General features: G+C 53.1%; 5 protein-coding genes across 5 annotated transcripts; 2 read left to right on the top strand and 3 right to left on the bottom strand.

Annotated features, from left to right (window-relative positions):
- Positions 1-1457: 1457 nt before the first annotated feature.
- LRP88_07585 (tRNA (adenine(58)-N(1))-methyltransferase non-catalytic subunit TRM6) lies at positions 1458-3257 on the bottom strand (the record flags this gene model as incomplete). Its single annotated transcript, XM_083244108.1, has 2 exons — positions 1458-3114; positions 3169-3257. The coding sequence occupies 2 exons, from the start codon at positions 3255-3257 to the stop codon at positions 1458-1460; spliced, it is 1746 nt and encodes a 581-aa protein (XP_083098602.1).
- A 428-nt stretch (positions 3258-3685) lies between these two features.
- On the bottom strand, positions 3686-5776 carry LRP88_07584 (uncharacterized protein; the record flags this gene model as incomplete). The annotated part of the gene is made up of 6 exons (XM_083244107.1): positions 3686-3840; positions 3894-4295; positions 4343-4720; positions 4792-5017; positions 5114-5557; positions 5612-5776. 6 exons carry the CDS (start codon positions 5774-5776, stop codon positions 3686-3688), a joined length of 1770 nt encoding a protein of 589 aa, XP_083098601.1.
- A 2229-nt stretch (positions 5777-8005) lies between these two features.
- Positions 8006-9653, top strand: LRP88_07583 (uncharacterized protein; the record flags this gene model as incomplete). The annotated part of the gene is made up of 3 exons (XM_083244106.1): positions 8006-8640; positions 8688-8795; positions 8870-9653. 3 exons carry the CDS (start codon positions 8006-8008, stop codon positions 9651-9653), a joined length of 1527 nt encoding a protein of 508 aa, XP_083098600.1.
- Positions 9654-9698: 45 nt separating this feature from the next.
- Positions 9699-12697, top strand: LRP88_07582 (uncharacterized protein; the record flags this gene model as incomplete). The annotated part of the gene is made up of 2 exons (XM_083244105.1): positions 9699-10802; positions 10871-12697. The coding sequence occupies 2 exons, from the start codon at positions 9699-9701 to the stop codon at positions 12695-12697; spliced, it is 2931 nt and encodes a 976-aa protein (XP_083098599.1).
- Positions 12698-13204: 507 nt separating this feature from the next.
- LRP88_07581 (phosphate transporter) lies at positions 13205-15042 on the bottom strand (the record flags this gene model as incomplete). The annotated part of the gene is made up of 3 exons (XM_083244104.1): positions 13205-13398; positions 13453-14521; positions 14578-15042. 3 exons carry the CDS (start codon positions 15040-15042, stop codon positions 13205-13207), a joined length of 1728 nt encoding a protein of 575 aa, XP_083098598.1.
- Between the last annotated feature and the right edge of the window lie 5232 nt (positions 15043-20274).

The following is a 20274-nucleotide window of genomic DNA, read 5'->3' as shown; positions in this document are numbered from 1 at the left end:
CCAGCTCGTGGCTGGGAGCGGTGAAAGCGACTTGACCGTCTGAGGTACTCCCGCGCGAGCGACTCCCAGGCGCACCCACCGAGTCACAAAGGGAAAGATTAAGCGCTTGCGTAAATATATGTTTCTATCCAAGAGGGATGAAGTCCCGTGCTCTTGGTCATTGGGAGCGCTGGTCTTCGAGACCACATAGGACTATACGGGCCGAGGTTGGTGAGGGAGAAGACGTGAGTGGGAGGCATCAGCCTGGTCGAGCGCTGAATTCTGGGTGGATTGACTTGACTCTGCGGTGTTCTGTGCCATTTGAAAACATCATCCCGATATATACTCCCCAAGGGATGATCCATGTATAGTGGACTGAGATGAATCCCTGTTGCCACCTTGGCTGGGAGCAAAGCTTGCCGCCAGGGCTGTAGTCTGGTATCCAGTGAGGGTAGTATATCATGAATATCTCATCGATACCTCCAGGACCGGGACTATCAGTGCTCTCCTCAAGCCGTCGTATATATTTGTATCTGTCCCCTGGCCCAGAAGCCGAAAGTCCACGGCCGGACCCTCCTTTGCCACCGCCGGTAGTGCTTCGGCGCAGAAGACCGATGCAAAGGCTCCTGAGATGTTGTGGAAAAACCCCCTCTTTGTCGATGCCCGTGTTGTCTTTGGCTTGGCGTCATGTGTATATAAGTTCGATGTATCTACTCCCCAAGGAACAGAAGGATATTTGTGCCAGTCTGCTGTTTTGTCCTACACTCTTCGGACTGGTTGGAAGGGTGGACGGGGGAATCCATTCAGAAGAAGATGATATTTCACTCCATCCATCAGCCAGTCTAGTCCAAACATCTGTTCGGACTCAGACAGCTCTTTCTGGAGGGCGTGTCACCAACACACTCTTGGCGGGAATGGAGGGCCGTTCCCGAAGACGTGCGTCGTCTTGGTGCTATGTACCAGCAGCCAACCTGGTTGATGTCAGTTACCTTTTTTAAAGCCAGGCCAATCATCAGCAGAACAAGTTATGCTTACCTCATGGGGGCTACCGCCCGCTCACCAAGACGGTGAATTGTGATGCCGCTCCCCCCCAAACCTGCAAGAAGGCGATGGTACCGCAAGAGCTGACCTGGCAGAACAAGGGCGGAGCGTTGCATCGATACGGAACTCGGTCAATCGAGACGCGTTATATATATGCCTTGAATATAGAACGGAGAAAGAGTGTTTGGATGTCAAGGACTTGCTGGAAAGATGGGAGGAGATGGGAATATTTATAGTAGTTCAAGATATGTTTGTGTCCAGCCCAGCTTGACTTCTGACAAGCACGAACACAAGCAAATGCTGTTCATAGAGAGGCAAATATGTCCAATTACGAATAGTGATTCCAAAGTCCAACGAGTTTGAAGCCAGGCTCATGGTGATTTTATTCCTAATAAGCTATCGCGCAATCCTGCTTGTGCAAAACTCCTTTTCCCCAATCAAGACGCCTCCATCTTTCTCCGCTTAAACTTGCCCCTAGCCTCGATCTTGCCCTCCACCGGCACCGCTCTCCAAGCCGTAAGCAAGAACCCGTCCGCTCCGCCTCGTCCCATCATGAACGGATGCGTGCGTCCGGGGAGGACCTGCCACCTCCGCGCCCTGCTGCTCTGGACCGTCACGCCCAGGAGCAGCGTCGGGTTCAGGGGGAACTCGGGTGTGCCCTCCCAGCGCTCGAGCTCGGAGACTGTCTTGCCTTCGATCTCGGGTGGCGGCGTTGATACCCATGCCGCACGGCGGGCCACGCTGAAGCAGTCGGCAAGCTGCGTTAGGGGCTCTACTGTGGGGGAGTAAATGGCGATGGGAGCGCCGCCTGCCAGTAGGGGCACAGCGTTACGGACGATCGAGATGGGATCCATGGTGCTCGCGACTGCGAGGCCGGAGAAGCCGCCGGCGCGTGTTGCGTCCACTACGTGCCGGATACGCGCCCACCTCCGTCGCTTGCGGTGGTAGTTACCTCGGCGATTCGTCTTCCATGAGGATATCTCCTCAGGTGTAGCCTCGGGCGGCCGGTTGTTGTAGGCATCGTCGTCTTCAGGGGCTAGGAGCTGTAACCATGAGATGGGCATGAGGTTGGTAGCAAGGGGGTGGTAAGGGTAGGTCGGGTTGGGGTTGGTGGCGTCATAGTTGAAGTACCGGAGGAGAGAGAGGTTGGGCTGGGTCTGGCCGTGGATCAGGGTGAGGGTATTTGTGTTGACGTAGGGGACGTCGAAGTCGCTTCGTCGAGGGTGTCGCTTCTTATGCGCCTTGGGCGACGAGGGAGCTTCTGTAGTTTCTGATGTTGCTTGAGGCTGGTCTGGTTGCGCTTCTGTCGTATCAGTGCTGGCCTCGGCGGTATTCGAAGCTGAAGGATCGCTGGTATGTATTGGCAGCTCTTCCGTCTTCTCCTCCTCGGGCTTTTGGTGAAGTATACCCATCCTCTCAGCCATTGAAGCAACCAGCAGACCACCAGTATCATCCACGACCAACCACCTCCCACCCTGATTCCCAGTGGCATCTTCAGAAGATACACCGCCAAAATGAACATCGGCCCAGCATCCTACCAGCGCCATCATCTCCGGCCTCATCTCAAAAATCTTTGACGGATCGCGGTCCTCGAGCAGCCACTGTGCAAGCATTGGGACGTCCAGAGGGAGGACAGTGAATCGCCGGATGTACTTTTTCGTCTTGAGGAGCTTGTACTTGGCGAGCGAGTACGCCGTCTTCTGGTCGATGGCAGTGTGCGAGAGGAGCAGCTTCGCGATCAGCTCCTTGCCCGCCGAAGCGCCCTTGCGCTTGAGCTCCTCAATCTCTTCGGCTGTAAGCGTCTGCCGCGCCGAGTCGTCAATGATCTCTCGATTCGATCGCACCAAGACCTTTCCGCTCTCGTCGACGAGCGTCAGCTCCTCTCCGTCGGCGGGGGCGATCACGTCCTCGCCCTCTGTCGCTTCTGCGCTGGTGTCGGCCATGTGGTCGGCGTTGAGCTCCTTAGCGGGGACGACGCGCAGGCGCGCAAAGTTCTCGCCCTCTCTCTTGTCCTGGACCTCATATGTGAGGTGGAACGGCCGACCAATAACGAGGTTCGAGGGGAATGAGCCATACTTGCCCAGCGAGATGGTTCTGTCGCAAAAGAGGTCAGTCAGTCGCAGAGCGCAAGAGTGAATGTTTGCTTACGTGTTGGGCACAACTTCCAAGATGCGAAAGGTTTCATTAGGAAGCCTCAAGGCGACCCATTGATTGGGCTGGACCGTTTCATCGGACATTTTGCACTTTGTGAGGGCGAGAGGAATCGTTTGGCATCTCCAGCCTTTGGAAAAAACTAAGGCTTGAGGTTCACCGAGCTCACCGTGGTGAGCCCCGCCACGGCCCCCACTCGCCGGCCCTCACCGAACCCAAGTGCCTGGACCCACTTCGAGATCGAACGAACACTCTTCATGCGATAAGCCCCAGGGTTCGATGATAAATGGTCGTACATTGATATACACTATACATATAATTACACAGCGGTATCGTCTTCTTGATCCCTCCAGGCTGTCACACCTCACCCATGCCAAACCAGCATCATCTTTCAACTGGTAATTCCATCGCCTCAGGGAGGTTAGCCTGTCGCTCGATCAAGGCCGACCTGGTCTGATCCCATCATAGATTCGCTTGAATCGAACACATTTGTGAAGATAGTAAGATGAATTATTCAAGCCGAACCCTCCCCCAAAGTCCCGGCGGAAGGCTTCTTGTTGGATCGGCGTCCGAAACCGGAAACGAGGTCGCATAGGCCAAACCAAGCATACAACATCATGCTCAAGGATCCAAATATGAACATAGGTACGAGAGTGTAAGTTGTCAAATCTATCGCAGGTTAGTCTGGGGTTTGAAAGGACATCATTTGAGTGGCCACTTACAGACGTAACCGCCGGAACGCTTGACAACGTTGAAGAGTTCGTTGCGCATGATCTCCTCAGCACCTCGTTCCCACTTCCATGGGCCTACCAGATGGAACTTCGTGTTGAAGTTGGACCCCATGGCCCAGGTGAAGAAGATCTTCCAGCCCTTCTTGAAAACGTGGGTAGCGGTGGGTGCAGCGCCCATGTCGAGAGCAAGCTGGTAGGCGTAGCTCTCATGGTCAACAGCCCGCTTCGTCTCGTAGAAGCTGTAACCGCCGCGAGGGTGAATTTGGTAGTCCAGGTCGTAGGTAGGGAGAGCATTGGGACTAATCCGACGGGGAACCTCCTTAGGGAACTGGTCTTGAAGCAGTCGAAGAACCCAGAATTGGGCTTGGAGTTCCGCCAAGGGGGGGATCGCACCTGCATACTGTTAGTCGAGGCTTGAGCTGTGAAACTTTGTTACTCACCAATCGCCGGTCGAACAAAACCGATGAACCCCAGCGTCACATCTCCGTCCTTGTAGATGCCTCGGACATTGGTTTGAGCGACGCACGGGTAATCGCTGCTCAGAAATGGAAACTCCCGAGTGTACCCCGTGGCGAATACCATCACATCTGGCTTGAGTTGATGATCCGGAAGAACTGAGTCCGTTGGGAGCTTCTTGTCGAATACCATGAGACCATCCTCATTGATGCCCTTAGGCCAGGTCACAACATCAATCTTCTTCCCATCATTCTCGCGGATTGGCACGTTTATGATCCGGGAACGCAAGCGGTTGACCCAAGAATCAGATCGCTTTCCGACGTTCATGTATGGGAGTGCCTTATCAGACTTGCAAAGAAGAACTAAATTGTTAACACATCGCCATGAGCGGTTTCAGTCGACTTACTGGAGTCTATATACTTTCGAGACGCACTCATCTGACCGACCCACTGGTCAGGGCCCTCTTCGGTCCCCGAGATGAGCCAGTGCATTCTCTTGATCCATCGGTCATAGTAGGTCCATAGAACTTGGCTCTTCTGCAGCTTCGGGTGGACATAGGCCGTATCGAAGAGGCTGGCCACGGATGCGTCAACAGGCTTGTTCGGGCGATCATTAGGATCCGCCTTTAAACGACCCATGACTTGGGGGATCGGGATGATCTGCATCTCTTGTTAGTGCTGGTTCTTGAAGACAAAAGTCAGGCGAGAACTTGCCTTGGGGGCACAGAAGAACCCGTCCCTGTGACAGAGAGTGACAGACTTGGCCTTGGACGTGATGGCAAGGTACGCCAGGTCCATGCCAGTTTCGCCAGCACCCATAATATACACATTGGTATCCTCACCAAACTGAGCTCGGGTCTTGAGCTGAGAGGAGTGGAGGATGGAGGGCACCCGTTCAACTCCCTTGATCTCAGGGATCACGGGGTTGACGTTGATTCCAGTGCACACGGCAACGGCATCGCATGCCCAGTGAGTGAGCTTACCCGTATCCTTGCAATGCAGGCTTACGATGTGACCGACTCCGTTTGGTCCGCGGCGGATTTGATCAACCTGGGTGTGCAGCTCGATCATGGGCCAAAGCTCAAAGGCAGTGGCGTAGGCTTTGAGATATCTGACATAAATTGCGGGAGTGACGAAGTCAGGGGCATCCTCTGGGAGACGAAAGTCCGAAAAGGCTGTCAGATACTTTGAAGACACCAGCTAAAGCAACCACGGTTAGAGATGAAGTGACTTCGCAGCGCCAAGGGAACTGACCTCGGCATCTTCGTATACGCGGTAGGAAAATGTGCCTCCGATGTCCTTCTCTGCTTCAAAAAGACGGACTTCGATGGGCGAAAGGGGAAAGTAATCGTGGGCATGTGCGAGAAACCTGAGGGTCGCCAGGCCAGCAGGGCCGCCGCCGATGACTGCGACCTTCATGTCGCTTTCTACAGCAGTGGCAAGTGCTAATATAGAACGAGTCAAAGAGAGTGTGAATGAGGACACGAAATCTGATACAAGACAGCCTGCGAAAGCTTTGTGCGTGTGCGAAAGGAAGGTTGAAGTGGAAGTTCGAGGTGACTTGCGAAGATTGTTTTGGAATGGCCAGTGTAAATCACGAACGGAGTCATCAAGGTAAGCAAACTACGATCAGTGCTGGCAGCTGCCGACAGCTGTCAGACCCATTTTGACGCTGGATGTCTAGATTTTGACCAAAAGCTTTATACACTGACAGCCGAGCTCGTCTCGGCCGTTGCAAGCTGGCGGTGTTCCTACTCATGGTCATAGAAGGGAGGAGCTCAATCATTATTAAATATCCAAAGGTGAGGGCAAGTAAGAGCCCCTGTTTCCGGGGCATAAAAGTGAAGCTGTTATTTGTTCAACAATAGCTTGGTGTTTCCCTCGCCTAGGAGCTTGCGGAGAGTTTGCTAATAGTTTGCTCAGTCTATGAAACAAGCCGAGGACACAAAGAAGGGCACCCCAGCCCTTCACAACCCTGCCAGGCCTCCAATACAAAGACCGGCATTTCACATGTAATCTCCTTTGATTGCTTTCATTTTTCATGACGCAATTTTTTCCATCTTGTTTACCTAAGCTCTACCAACCGGATTGCTCAGGTGTCTGCGGACGGGCTCGGGGCTGGGCCGCCTGGAGAGGAGTCTGGAGAGGAGTCTGGATCTGGAGATGAGGCCGGAGAGGATCGTAGGTCCGAGACCGCTGGCGAGCTGTCTCTGGCTCCTGAGACCAAGGCATCTGGCCTACCTAGGTTGGTGGATGTGAGCGTAGATGCCCATGTTCCTTACCTAAAGCATCTCTGGCGCGCCAACCCCACATTCACTTCCTCCGACAGCACCTCCTTCTTCTTACTTCCATCAACACCACCCCCGATCGCGAGCTTCAACAACTTGCATTACCTTTGGCCATCTAACCTTCGGGTATTTGCCTTCTCTCTCGCCCACATGCAAAATCACAGGAACAGCCTCCACAAGATGCAAGCCTTGATCCATCGTCGCGCCGCGCACCCCCAGCAGGTCATCTCGAGACTGACGACATATCCTCTGACCTGAGCTACGCGAGCACCAATTGGGCTCTACCGAGCATAACCGAATAGATATGGCTTCTCTCTTGGTTATGCTTCTCGCCGTCACTCCTTGATCTCTTACGCGCTGATTGTTCAATATATTGCGAATTCATCACGATGCGTTTGGCAGACGAGTGTCCTCGGGCAGGCCGAGCCAGCCATTTCAGCCTCCTTTGTTGCCATCGGATCATCTAAACCTCGCCACGATGTCGTGCAGAAGCATTCATATGCTCAAGGTCGAAAACCTGCTCGTCGAAATCAGCCAACAAGCGTTACCGTCACCTAGAGATGCTGCCCCTGATCTTCAGCCATCACTGCTTCACATGCCTTCGGGCTTGTCCCGATTACCTGGGAGACCCTTGTGGAATCAATCCTCGTCAAAACTCAATTCAACTACGAGAAGCTTGTTCGTCGCTACCCAAGCAGAATACCTCACGGCTTAGGGCGTAATGCGAGTAAACGTCAACCAATATGCACCCCAGCTAAAGCAACGATTTTGCTGTGCTCTCTTGGAAGCCCTCATGTGAAGACTGCATGAAACTATCTGTCCTGATTGTTTGCATGCAGTATGTGGACTTCACAGGTAGCATGGCATCAATTGAGTATCGACAACCTCACACTCCTCTGTCTTGTCCCCTTCCTTCGCTGGCGGCCATATTTTCTCGCGTTTCATTTCCTCATAGATACAAGAATGGCTTTTGGCAGTCTCTACCCTTCTACTTTACGTGCCAATTTGTGTCAACTATTCATTGTTGCACGCCACCATTTCGTTTCCTGCATCTCAATATTCCCCCCTTTCTCGCCATTAGAGTTCATGTCTACTCATCATCCAAGGAGCTCGTTGAGCCACTGCATAGTCTCTCTCCACAACTCCTCATCGGCCGAGCCCGCAAGCTCACCATCGCCGCCATGGCGCAAATCCTCACGGCCAGCCCCCTCTTACACGAGGCCGTCCCGATTTCATGCTCACGGCTCACCTTGTGATTTTGGACCTCTTGGGTTTAAAAAGGCGAAGGTGTTCTCTAGGAATCAATCATCTCAAACAGATCAAGTTCGCTATTCATTCGTTCCTCTCTCTTCTTCTCAGGATGAAGATGAGAACGTCCCTCTTTTGTGCCCTTCAGGGCCTCGGGGTCGTAGCCCACGAATCCCTTGCCTACTTCAAAGCTGATCACTCCAAGGGAGGCCACCGGTATCTCGACGGATGTGGAAAGGCTGGCAAGGGTAATTGGGTTCCCGACCCAGCGACCTTTGTCTTACCGCAGAACGACTTCAAACCCAGTGACCACTGGGGTCTCTGTGCTGACGGACACGACTGCGCCCCTCACGAGGCGACGGGCAAGGTCTACTTCGACTTCCAGGACGATGGGTTAGTCTTCAACTTTGAGGGCATCGATCACTACAAGTACGAAGACGTCAGCATCTACGTCGAGCGAGCCCGCCCCCCGCATGCTCACTCGACCAAGTATAACAAGGACAGCGACCACTGCAAGGCCAAGAACAACTACAAGGAGGTCAAATGCCATATCCCGTACTTCTCTCTGACCGATGGCGGTTCCTACGACAAGATGTGCCCCCTCAAGGGTGAGGGTGGCTGGCGCTTCTACATCAGGATCAAGGCTACGATTGTTCACGGCGATAAGCGATATGAGCTTTACAACCGCGAGTCCACCAACGGCGAAAAGTACTTTGCTCTCAGCTACACCTGTGCCAAGTGCAAGCAGTAAGTCTGCCCACTTTCTGTTGTCATTCACTGCTAACGTCGACAAGCCACAAGCACGATCCTAAGATCGAGCTGATCAACGCTGCCAGCCGCCGCGACGAGGGCTCCGAGCATAAGCACTATGAGCATAAGCACCATGACGGCCACCACGATGGGTACGCGGACAGTCCAACTCTTGCAAGCAGTGAATGCTAATCATCTTTTCAGGCACCATGGCCACCATCACAAGGAGCACCATGATCACAAGGAGCACCATGGCCACAAGCATGGACATTATCACAAGGAGCATCATGACCACAAGGAGCATCACGACCACAAGCACGGCCACGATCACAAGGAGCACCACCTCCACAAGGAGCACCATGGACACAAGCACCATCATGAGGAGCATCACCACCACAAAGAGCATCATGATCACAAGCATGGTCACGGCCATCATCACGGTCACAAGCACAAGGAGATCCACCATGCCGAGCATCATCATGAGCACCACCACAAGCATCATCATGATCATGGCCACCGCCATTCTCACGGCCACAAGCACGGTCACGGTCATCACCACGGTCATCATCACGGTCATCACCATGGTCATGTTCACGATCATAAGGAGCACCACGGCCACCATCACGGCCACCACCATGGTCATCATCACGGACATCACCACGGTCATGAGCATCACAATAAGCATCATCACGGCCACCATCACGGTCACGATCATGGTCATCACCACGGCCACAAGCATGGTCACGATCACGGTCATCATCATGGCCATCACCATGGCCATCATCACGGCCATAAGCACGGTCATGAGCATCATAACAAGCATCATCACGGCCACCACCATGGCCATGGCCACGAGCATGGTCACCACCACGGCCACAAGCATGGACATCATCACGGTCATCATCATGATAACAAGCATGGTCATCACCACGAGGGTTACCACCACGGCCACCACCACCATGGAGGCCTTCACCAGCGCGATGCCGGCTTTTCTCACAACTATGGTCTGAAGAACTTCTTTGATGGTCACCACCACGGCCACCATCACGGACATCATGATGGACATAACCACGGACATCATGGCCACCACTTTGGCCATCATCACGGTCATCATCACGGTCACCACGGTCACCATTTTGGTCATCACGATGGTCATCATCACGGACATCACTTTGGTCACCGCCATGATGGACACCACTCTGGCGATCTCAACCACTTCTTTGATGGGCATCACCATGGCCACCACCACGGCCATCATCACGGTCATCATCATGGTCATCACCACGGTCACGAGCATCACAACAGCCATCTGCACGGCCATCGTCACGGCCACCACCACGGTCATCATCACGGTCATGGGCATCAACACGGTCATCTGCACGGCCACGGCCACGGCCACGAGCATCACCACGGTCATCACCATGGACATCACCATGGCCATCATCATGGTCACCACCACGGTCACGAGCATCACCACGGCCACCTTCACGGACATAATCACGGTCATGAGCATCATCACGGTCATGAGCATCATCACGGTCATCATCACCTGGGTCATCACGGCCATCATCACGGCCATCATCATGGTCACTCCCATCATGCCCGCGGCCTGGAGAATGGTCACAAGCATAAGCACCACGGACATCATAACCACGATGAGCACCATAGGCATCGCCATCACGAGCTCCACGGCCACCGCCACGGTCATGGACACCGTCACGGCCATCTTCACAATGAGCTCCATGGCCATCGCCACGGACATCACCACGGCCACCACCACAACGAGCACCACAGGCACGGTCACGGGCATCATCACGGTCATTACCACGATGAGCTCCATAGGCACCGCCATGGACACCACCACGGCCATCATCACGAGGAGCATCACAGGCATCACAACCACCATAACCACCGCCACGGCCACCATCACGGCCACCATCACGAGCATGATCATGACCACCATCACAGGCACCGCCATACTCACTCTGAGTATCATCACCACGGCCACCACCATGGTCATCACCACGGTCACCACCACGGTCATCATCATGGTCACCACCATGGTCATCATCACGGCCATCATCACGGCCATCATCACGGTCATCACCACGGCCATCATCACGGTCATCACGGCCACCACTTTGGTCACCATCAACATGGTGATCACTTCTATCACCACGGCCACCACGGTTACAAGCGATCCGATGTCTCGCATCACCACAAGAAGCCCCACTACGATGTCGTGTATAACGAGCGTGTTGAGAACATCAAGGCTACTGCTAGCAAGGTGACCCTGGATAAGCTCTTCAAGGGTGACAGCAAGCACCACCACGGCCACCACGACCACCACAACAAGCATCACGGCCACGTCCACCATTCTCATTACGGTAAGCACCACGATCATCATGACAAGCATCACGAGCATCACGGCAAACACTACGAGCATCACGGTAAGCATCATGAGCACGGCAAGCACCACGAGCACCATGGCAAGCATCACCACCATGACAAGCACTACGGTCACCACCACCACGACACCACCAAGATCGAGGACCTCGACAATGCTGCCAGCAGGCTGCTGAAGCTTTTCCGGGGAGAGCATAACAAGCACCACCACGGCCACCATGATCACCACAAGCATCACGGCCATCACGCTCACCACAACAAGCACCACAACAAGCATCACGACCACCATGACCATAAGCACCACGGACACCACCTCGAACATGCTCACCTCGCCGATCTTGCCAACCACCACCACGGTCATCACGATCATCATGGTAAGCATCACGAGCATCACGGCCACCACGGTTATCATCACGGTCACCATGGTCACCACGATCATCACAAGCACCATAACCACCACGCTCATCACTATGGTCACCACGATCATCATGGTAAGCATCACGAGCATCACGGTCATCACGGTCATCACTATGGTCACCACAGCAAGCGCAACACTCTTCGCAACGCTCTCAAGGCTAACGCCAACGAGCTCGCCGGTGTCACCAGCGTCAACGACCCCAAGCTTGACAGGTATGTCCAGAGGGCTGAGGAGGCCGTTGGTCAGACCATCAGGAAGGCTGTCGATGAGCTTGACGACCCCAGCGATGCCAGGGTTGACAAGTACGTTGAGAGGGCTGAGGCTGCTGTCGGTAACAGCATCAGGAAGGCCGTCGTTGATATCTTCAGTGACCCCAAGAAGGTCAAGGCTGCTCTGACTGCCGCCTCTGCCCAGGCTGCCGATCCCGTTGTTGTTGACCTCAACGATGTCGCCACTGGAACCGGCCGCCGCAACAAGAAGATCAAGCATGTCAAGATCGACAAGCGTGAGCCTAGCTCCAGCTCTGTCTACAGCGATGCCAAGGTCGAGAAGACTGTTGAGAAGGCTGTCGAGCAGGCCGCTGCCAAGATTGTTGAGAACCTGGATGGAACCCACGGCCACAAGTCGCAATCCCACCACACTCATCATCACCCCAAGCGAAGCGTCAAGTTCTACAATGGCTACCAGCGCGACTGCGAGGGCAAGCTCAAGAAGGCTTACGCTATTGACGGCCGCTATGCTCACCCCCTGAGGAAGCTCTCCTACAACTCGCACCCCAACACTTGCCACAAGCACGATGGCCACTACCTCCGCTACCAGTATGAGGATCTCAAGTCGTCCGTCTCTGGCAAGCTGATTGGCGGTCACGACTACGACAAGCACGACAGCCACCACAAGTACGGCAAGTACTACATCGAGCTCGTCAAGAAGGAGCATCACAACGAGATCATCGTCTCTCTCGATCTCAAGGACAACTACGAGTACACCGCCACCAAGGCCGCCGTCTTTGTCGGCTGCGACGGCGGATACGACTCTTATGACGGTCACAACATCTGCCACCACAAGAGCTATCCTTACCAGGCTATCGAGGAGAAGGGCCTCAACGAGTTTTCGTTTGCCATCAAGGACAAGTACCAGTGCCGTGGCGACTACTACATCGGCATCTATGTCGAGCTTTGCGACAAGAAGGGCGACTGCCACTCTTGCAGCAAGGGCCGATACAACTACTAAGCTTGTGTGAACGAGCTTGGATACGCATAATGTCCATCTTTGGGATATTGGTGCGCAAAAAAGTAAAAGTCTCGACGGACAGTCTAGGTGCCATTCCTTTGGAAGAGCGTCAATCGTACTGCGGATTCGACGGGGGATTAGATACATTCCATCTTTTTAGATAGTCAATCCTTAGTAAGCTTTCCCTCTAAACTGATCCAAACTTGTATGTGTAACAGATGTGTGAACAGATGGTTTGACTGACCATTTCTACTAACAATCACTGAAGACTAGGTAACCTACAGACATAACCATTGATCACTAACACTAGCTTAACTAGCAGTCACATGCCACTTCAGATATTTGCAAAGAATGTCATTATAGTCTATCGGGTATAATATCTATCAAGCAATGTCCCAGCCACCGCTTCGTTGTCCTTCCATTGGGGGACACCACCACATCCCGGTATGCTCACGTTTGTGCGTAAAGGTCAAATCATCAAGGCAAAGCAGATGCTTCCAAACCCTCTTAATTCCAGTTGGGGGCGTTGGTGATAAAGGCCATGAGGATACCCGAGATGAGACCAGCAGTGGGCACCGTGATGAACCAACCCATGTAGATCCAGCCAACCATGCGCCAGTTGATGGATCGCCAGTCGCCGTTGCAGAGACCGACACCGACGATGGCGCCAGTAATGCACTGAGTGGTAGAGACGGGCAGTTCTGTTGAAGTAGTTAGCAAGGGTGTATAGTCAAAAGATTCAGGGGAATACATACTAAGACGGGTGGCCAGGATGATGGTGATAACCGAGCCAAGCTCCATAGAGAAGCCACGGGCAGGAGACATGAGAGTGACACGGTTACCCAGGTTGCGCATGATGTTGTAACCATAAGTCCAGAGACCAAGGACAATACCGGCACCACCAAAGGCGAGAATCCAGAGAGGAACCTGAGCCTTCTTGCCGGGAACCTCACCAGACTGCCAGATCTGGTAGATGGAGGCATAAGGGCCAACAGCGTTGGCAACATCGTTGGCACCGTGAACAAAAGAGGCAGAAGCGGCAGTCATGATCTGGAGGAAGGTGTAGAGGAACTCGGCGCGGTTGTCGTAGTGAGCAGCGCGGGCGTGAATCTCCTCGACATCGCCAGCGACGACAGACTTTTCGCTCTGAGAGCTGACGATATCCTTATCAACACCGTGCAGGATGGCAAACTTGACAGCCCACCACAGGAAAGCACCAGTGTACCAGGGGCCATCAGGCTTGGGACCGACAAGAGACTTGTGCTGGAAGGTGTTGGTAGGCTGGGGTGTCTCCTCAGAAGTGTTGTCGGTGGCAACCTTCTTCTCGTGGTTGGCCTCAAGATCCTCGTTGACCTCGGAAGCACGCTGGGCGCGACGGGCCTCAAGCTCCTCACGAGTGAGATGTCCCTCGTAAAAGTTGCGAACAACTCCCTGGAAGTTCTCAGGGGCAGGAGGAACGGGGCCACGGCGGAGGAGGAGGGGACCGAGGAAAATGTGGTAGGCCTTAAGCTGCCAATCCTCCTTGATGACGACACGGTACAGCCAGGGAACAAGAGTGAGAGCCATGAGAAGACCCCAACCGGCACCAGCAGCGACGATGACGCCGGGAATCTGGGCCTCGGTAAGGTTGACCTCGTAGGAGCCACCCTTCCAGATGAGAAGCATGACAATCAGGGAGGCAGTGAGCCAGAAGTAGAAGGGGACGAGGATGAGACCCTTCATGGCGGGGTTATTGCGGAGGAGGACGCCGTACTTGGTGAAGAGGAAGATGAGAGAGCCAAAGACACCGGAAAGCATGGGAGCGATGATCCAGGCGAGGAATACCTATAGAGGTTGCATTAGCGATACTGCGGGGGAGGAGATATTGGGGATTTACTAACCTGAACGACACCCTGCTGGATATCGACAGAACCGTTCTCCTTGTAGCCAATCCAGGTGATACCAGAGCCACCAAGGGCGCCAACACCCATACCCAGGACACCGCCAAGGATAGAGTGAGTAGTAGAAACGGGGAAACCAAAGCGGGTAGCAAAAGTGAGGTAGCTAGCAGAGGCAATGACGGCGCAAACCATGCCCAGCATGAGAAGAGCAGGGCTCTCATCAAAGGCCTCGACGTCGACGACCTTTGTTCGGATAGTATCAGCAACTCGGCCACCGACGCCGAGGGCGCCGCTGAACTCCATGATGCTGGCGCCAATCATGGCCTGGAAGTAGCTGATGGAACGGGAGGAAACCGACGAGGCCCACGAGTTGGCCACGTCGTTGGCACCGATGTTCCAGGCATCGAGGAAGGCAAAGATTGTGCCTACCGCGAAGAGGTAGTCGTACTGAGCGAACACGGCCATAACTGCGGTGTTCTGAGAGTGAAGATGGGAGGGAAAGAGGAGGGAGGAGCTTGATAGAAGCCACCAGGCGGTTTAAACCGTGGGTGGTATCTTTACTTTGCCAAAGGCAGAAGAGAGAAGTGAGGAGGATGAGGAGGGAAGTGGGTGAGTGAGTGACCTGGATAGACAAGATTGAGGGAGGAAGAGGAGGAGAATATATACTATATGTGTAAAGTGGGAAGCCAAGGCGAAAAACCTCGAGAGTATTCTCGGAAGCGAGAGAAGCGTGGGTTCAGAGAGTAGCATCTGCCCACACGCCCCATCCATCTCTCCAAGACGATTCTCGAGACCGGGGGCGAGGCGGACGCCTTCGACAGACAGACAGAACCCTAGCATCTTGGCATTTTTTCATCGTGGATCCTCAAAACGCCAAGAGTGGGAACGACAGTCCAGTCGTGAGCAATTCCCCAAAACAGACGCCTCGGTCGAGCAGAGGGATCTTGGGGGGGCGTAGAATGATGATCCAACCGATGCTGACCACCCAGCCAAGCCCATCTCTCTTCTTTTTTCCGCACCATATCTCTTGGTATTCGGTGGATCTCTTCACCAATTCCATTTTCTAAATATTACTCCGAAAAAGGTTGATGGAAACGCTCTGGCGTCTTTCCGTCTGTGAACGGACCTTGGGTGGAATTAAGCTTAGCAGTAGAGCGTGAACATGTGAGCCCACGCATTAACCTTGTTTCCATGCATAATTCCACAAACAACCTAACCTGAGATCAGTATCAAGAGTCGCGGATAAATTGAAGGAGAGGGAAAAACACCGCAAGGGAAGCACGCGACACAACTCCCAATCCGTCACCGGGAGATGCAGCAGTGATGCAGATGGCGGTCCCAACGACCGGGGTCCGCCTGCGTGTGCTTGAGGAAGCCGGTACGCCACTTGGACATGGGTTTGATGTTGATGGATGGTTAGCAGCGGGAACGTCAGCTTTGCCTCTCTCTCCCCTCTTCCGAAAGCCTTGAGAAGATGGGATTTTTTTACTTGTGATCCACTGCTCGTAAGAGCATGGCCAAGAATTAAACAGTAGTGAAATGGTCAAGTCTATTAATTGCGGGTATTGTCGGTGGTCTGTTCCTTGGTATCGGTGAAAAAACGAGGACAAGAGATGCTAGAGCCTTTCGCCGAGCCCTCGTGGGAGCTCTGCGCAACCTCATCGGCCAGACAGCAGATCTCCACCTTTGCTTGGCCGTGGCACGCGCACGATTTCCCGACCGGGAGAGTCAAGGGGAGCATCAAAGAGATCTGGAGCAAGAGGAGAAGCACGCGACTCGTGCCCTCTTTCGGCCAAGAGACCTTAGACGAAACGCCAGTCGGATGGAAAGCGAACCAATGGGGACTGCACCATATATTGGATCTCAGTGCCCTTATGGAGAAGTGGCAGGGGAACGGCTTTGCAACCATGGACAAAGACCGAAGAATCTTTGTTGGTGGTGGAGAAAAATGTGAGGAGACCAACTCTATCACGGATAAAGCCAAGACGCTTGTCTAATTTGGGACTAGACCAGGGTGGCTTGCGGATAGAATGCACGGACCATACCTTCTTTCCAACAATGCGGATTGTCACTCTTGACCAATGAGAGATGAGGATCTCTCCCACGTGTAGAAGATTGATGAAAGATTGGCTACTGGGGCCTTGAGGGGCTCAAAATGCGCATGGAGTCGAGGCCCCATTCCTCGTACTCTCACACTCACTGCTGTCATTCCACTAACAGAATCACACCAAAGCTAAGTGACGCCATGATACGGTCGCATCCTGCTTGGAGACGAAAATACCTACGGATCCCGGAGACGGGCTCAACCACCCAGATTGCGCGTCTCGAGCACGTTGCGGCAACGACAACTGCTACGCTTTCATCAGCTCCCCGTGCTTTTTCTCCCCGCTGGAGCTCCATCAAGAGCGATTCATGACACCTTACCGTATAGGAAGTCTAGGCGTTTATCCTTCCCATCTGCCGAAACCACTAGAACCGCAAAACAAGCGGTGATGAGAAACTTTAGATCTCGAAATAGAACGGCTGGACGGGAAAAAGGTTTGAGAATGGTTCAACTGCTACGTCCTGCCTGCGACATGTCGTCGCAACAAACATTGTCAGAGGCCCTCGAATGCAACCCACCGCCCACATCTCTTCCCCCAGCTGAAGCTTTCTCCACCATCGCGGAGCACACTCGTTTGCCCTGTTTTCTCGTTGCATCATCTCTTCCTCGGCCGACTTGTCGGTATCCAAAAGTAGCATAGCGCTCTAATCACTACACACACCTCTGATATCACACCCCCTTTTGTCCAGAACATCTGTGTTCTCGTCGATTATCTTTATGCGAAAAACGCAATTCTCTCCTCTTGATGCATCTGCCGATCAATGAAGACATGAGACGTTGACCCAAGATAGTCGAGACGCGGCAAAAAGCTTTGTGGGGGGCGCGCAAGCTGTTTACGTGGTGATCGACACGGCCGCGTTTCGAGATGTCGGAAGAAGAGTGTTCCTAAAGGTTGATGATCCTTTTTTAGTGACACCTTCTCGAAACCGCATTGGAATACAGTTAAAAAAGACGCGCAATCGAGGTTACACTGTGAATGTCCATTTTCCAAGGATGATGCTTTAAGGTGTCAAACACTTGTTTCGTCAGCTCGTCGATCAATAACTCCTGAGGAAACTCCCTCGCCTTGACTTCCCTCGCGGCATTTTCGTATAGGAGATTGGCAAGAGGTCAGCTCACTATCCAGAGCTATAACGAAAACGCTCACCGGGGAAGCATCCTCAACGCGGGTAGGCAGGCTGAAAGGGCCCGCCCGCTTCGGTGAGCCGCTTCCCGAGAAAGACATCTCGACTGGGAAATGGCTCGCATGATCACCCCCAACGCTGTGGTCCTTCAGCCCGTTTATTACGCGCAGGTTTAGCGAGCGGGATCCCCGCTGTCGTCCGGGAATGAGCAGGAAGAAGCAGAGGGTCTTTGTTCTAGGGCTTGGGGTGCAGGAGGCGAGTATTGAAGCTATCAAAGCCCACGTGCGCCTGTCATTGGCTGAGACTCACTCATAGAAAGTCAAGGATGGAGAACCATAAGTGGCAAGGCTGCCTTGGAGCGAGTTCAATAGTCCTTTACCTCTGTCGGGTTATCGGACATGTCCTGTTTGAATCATTTTAGCCGTCTCGAACGATATCTGTTCCTTCAAGCAACTTGGGACTACACGCCACTCCCACGTGCTGGATATCGAAGTATCAGCTCGAGATGATTCTTCCAAATGTCTAGTATCAGTCCCTTGGCGCCCAGAAGATTTTATTTGCCTTTGGTCTTCCCGTGGAATTCTCGCCAGCAGTCCAGAGTCCAGATGAGTGTCTTTGGATCCTTCGGTCTCTTGGTTTGATTCGAGACCAAGACGAGTCGACGCCTTCCCCTGCCGGCAAGGCACACTCCCAGACGCTCAAAAGCCTTCCTTCACACGAAAACACGGTTCGAATCCTATTGTCGAGACTCAGGGGCAGTGTTCAAACCTCTGTGGCCCTGTCAACAACTGAATCGGCAACCGTACCTCGAACATATGGATATCCCATCTCCAGCCCGCGCCCCTCAAAATCCATTCTCGACCGATAATCCATCGAGACACATTATAATAGCTAAGAGTGTGCATATCGGAGCTTTGACAAGCTGGCAGAGAAGAGGTACGCAGAGCCCTGGAGAGGAAGCCCGTTTTCACCTGCAGGGTGAAAGCCACCAGAATGCCATTTCATCTTCAGGTCCCTCGAAGCCATGGCTACTTATAAATGGCGACTTCTTGAATGAACAGGCCCTCCACCAGAAATTTCCATCGGGATCAAGTTGCCGCTAACCCAAGACTTGCTCGAGGTTGAGGTAACTCGACCCCCGAATTATATGGCGTTGAGATACGTCAGTCTGCATCGAGCTTCTCACTACCAGTTGATGTGTTCTGTACATGTTGAAAATGGTGTCGAAAATGGGCCAGGGCCATCGAACATGGCCAATCCGAGGGTTTATGACCAAGTTCGCTGTTCATCGGAACTCTGAGATTGGTGGTCTAAAAAGGTGGTTATTGTAACAAGCGAATCCTTTTCGACGGAGTTTGATGGCTCGCTCCATCGACAGCTATGTATCGATCGGCGTCGAAAAACGCTGTCTTCATGATCATCCAGTTTCATCGACAATATTCTCGACCCATTGCCATCAAGCTGCTGATCGTCGAGGGTAGTCGAGGCTAACGCCAGATAGGATCGCAGGCCTCTCGAAGGAATAAAATGAACGCTCAGTCAGTGATTCAGAGCCATATCGTTGTCCTTTGTATGAAGGCTTTCAAATGCAGCCAATGTTGCAAGACGCCATGTTGTCATTCGTCGAACAGGCAAGCCGTCTCCGCACAGCCGGCTTTATCCTATTTAATTTTTCCTGTTCTACTAGTCAGTTTAGCAACAGCCAAGCGGTTAACCTGCCTCGTAGGCATCTATGCCGCACACAGCGCAGGCCCACGTGCTCTCCTGCTGGTCTTGGAGTGTATCCCGGTTCTTCAAGTCGGCGACTCCTGTCCCTAATGCCTTGCAATCTTGGCGATTCATCTGCCAAGAAAGCTAGGTCCGTTCCTGCGTCTTGGGATGCGGCCATGACAGGGTCTATGTAGTGCTTGCCTGGGCAGAAAAGCGACCCCTGTGAATGCGGATATCTCGGCGCAGAAGACGGGAGGTTTGACCAGTAACAGGATCAGTTCAAAGAACGTGGCCATCGAGCATGGAAGTCATCTCGAGCCTCGGTATGCAAAACATGCAAGTCATTACAAAGGCCGGTGTGACCCCTGAGTGGCAGACACTTCTCCGGTACATGTCGAATGTCTCATAGCACCGTTTTTCAACCTAACCAAGCAACTCCTCAGAATGAGATTATCTACCCTAGATATTCAATACTTAGCATTCCATCAAGCTATTATGATTGTGTGGTGTTGAACACAAGGCTGGTGATGGATTCTCTGTTCTATAGGGTAAGAGAGGCGACAACCACAATTCGCGATGCAAAATTGCGAAATCTGTAATTGCTATCAAATTATCGCAATAGGGATAATAAAATAGTCGTCATTGTTTATGTTAGGGTTACGTTTGTTATAACTAGAGCGATGATGATAGAATGAACCTTGGTGAAGAACACATTTTGTTCCATTAACTGAAAGCAGACACAGACACGAGGACCGGTTG

This window comes from Fusarium phalaenopsidis (assembly GCF_050370095.1).
Source record: "Fusarium phalaenopsidis strain FUZ10S chromosome Unknown contig_32302, whole genome shotgun sequence".
In the NCBI taxonomy this organism is placed as follows: domain Eukaryota; kingdom Fungi; phylum Ascomycota; class Sordariomycetes; order Hypocreales; family Nectriaceae; genus Fusarium; species Fusarium phalaenopsidis.
The sequence above is the reverse complement of the archived record's forward strand: the minus strand, read 5'-3'. Positions and strand labels throughout refer to the sequence as shown.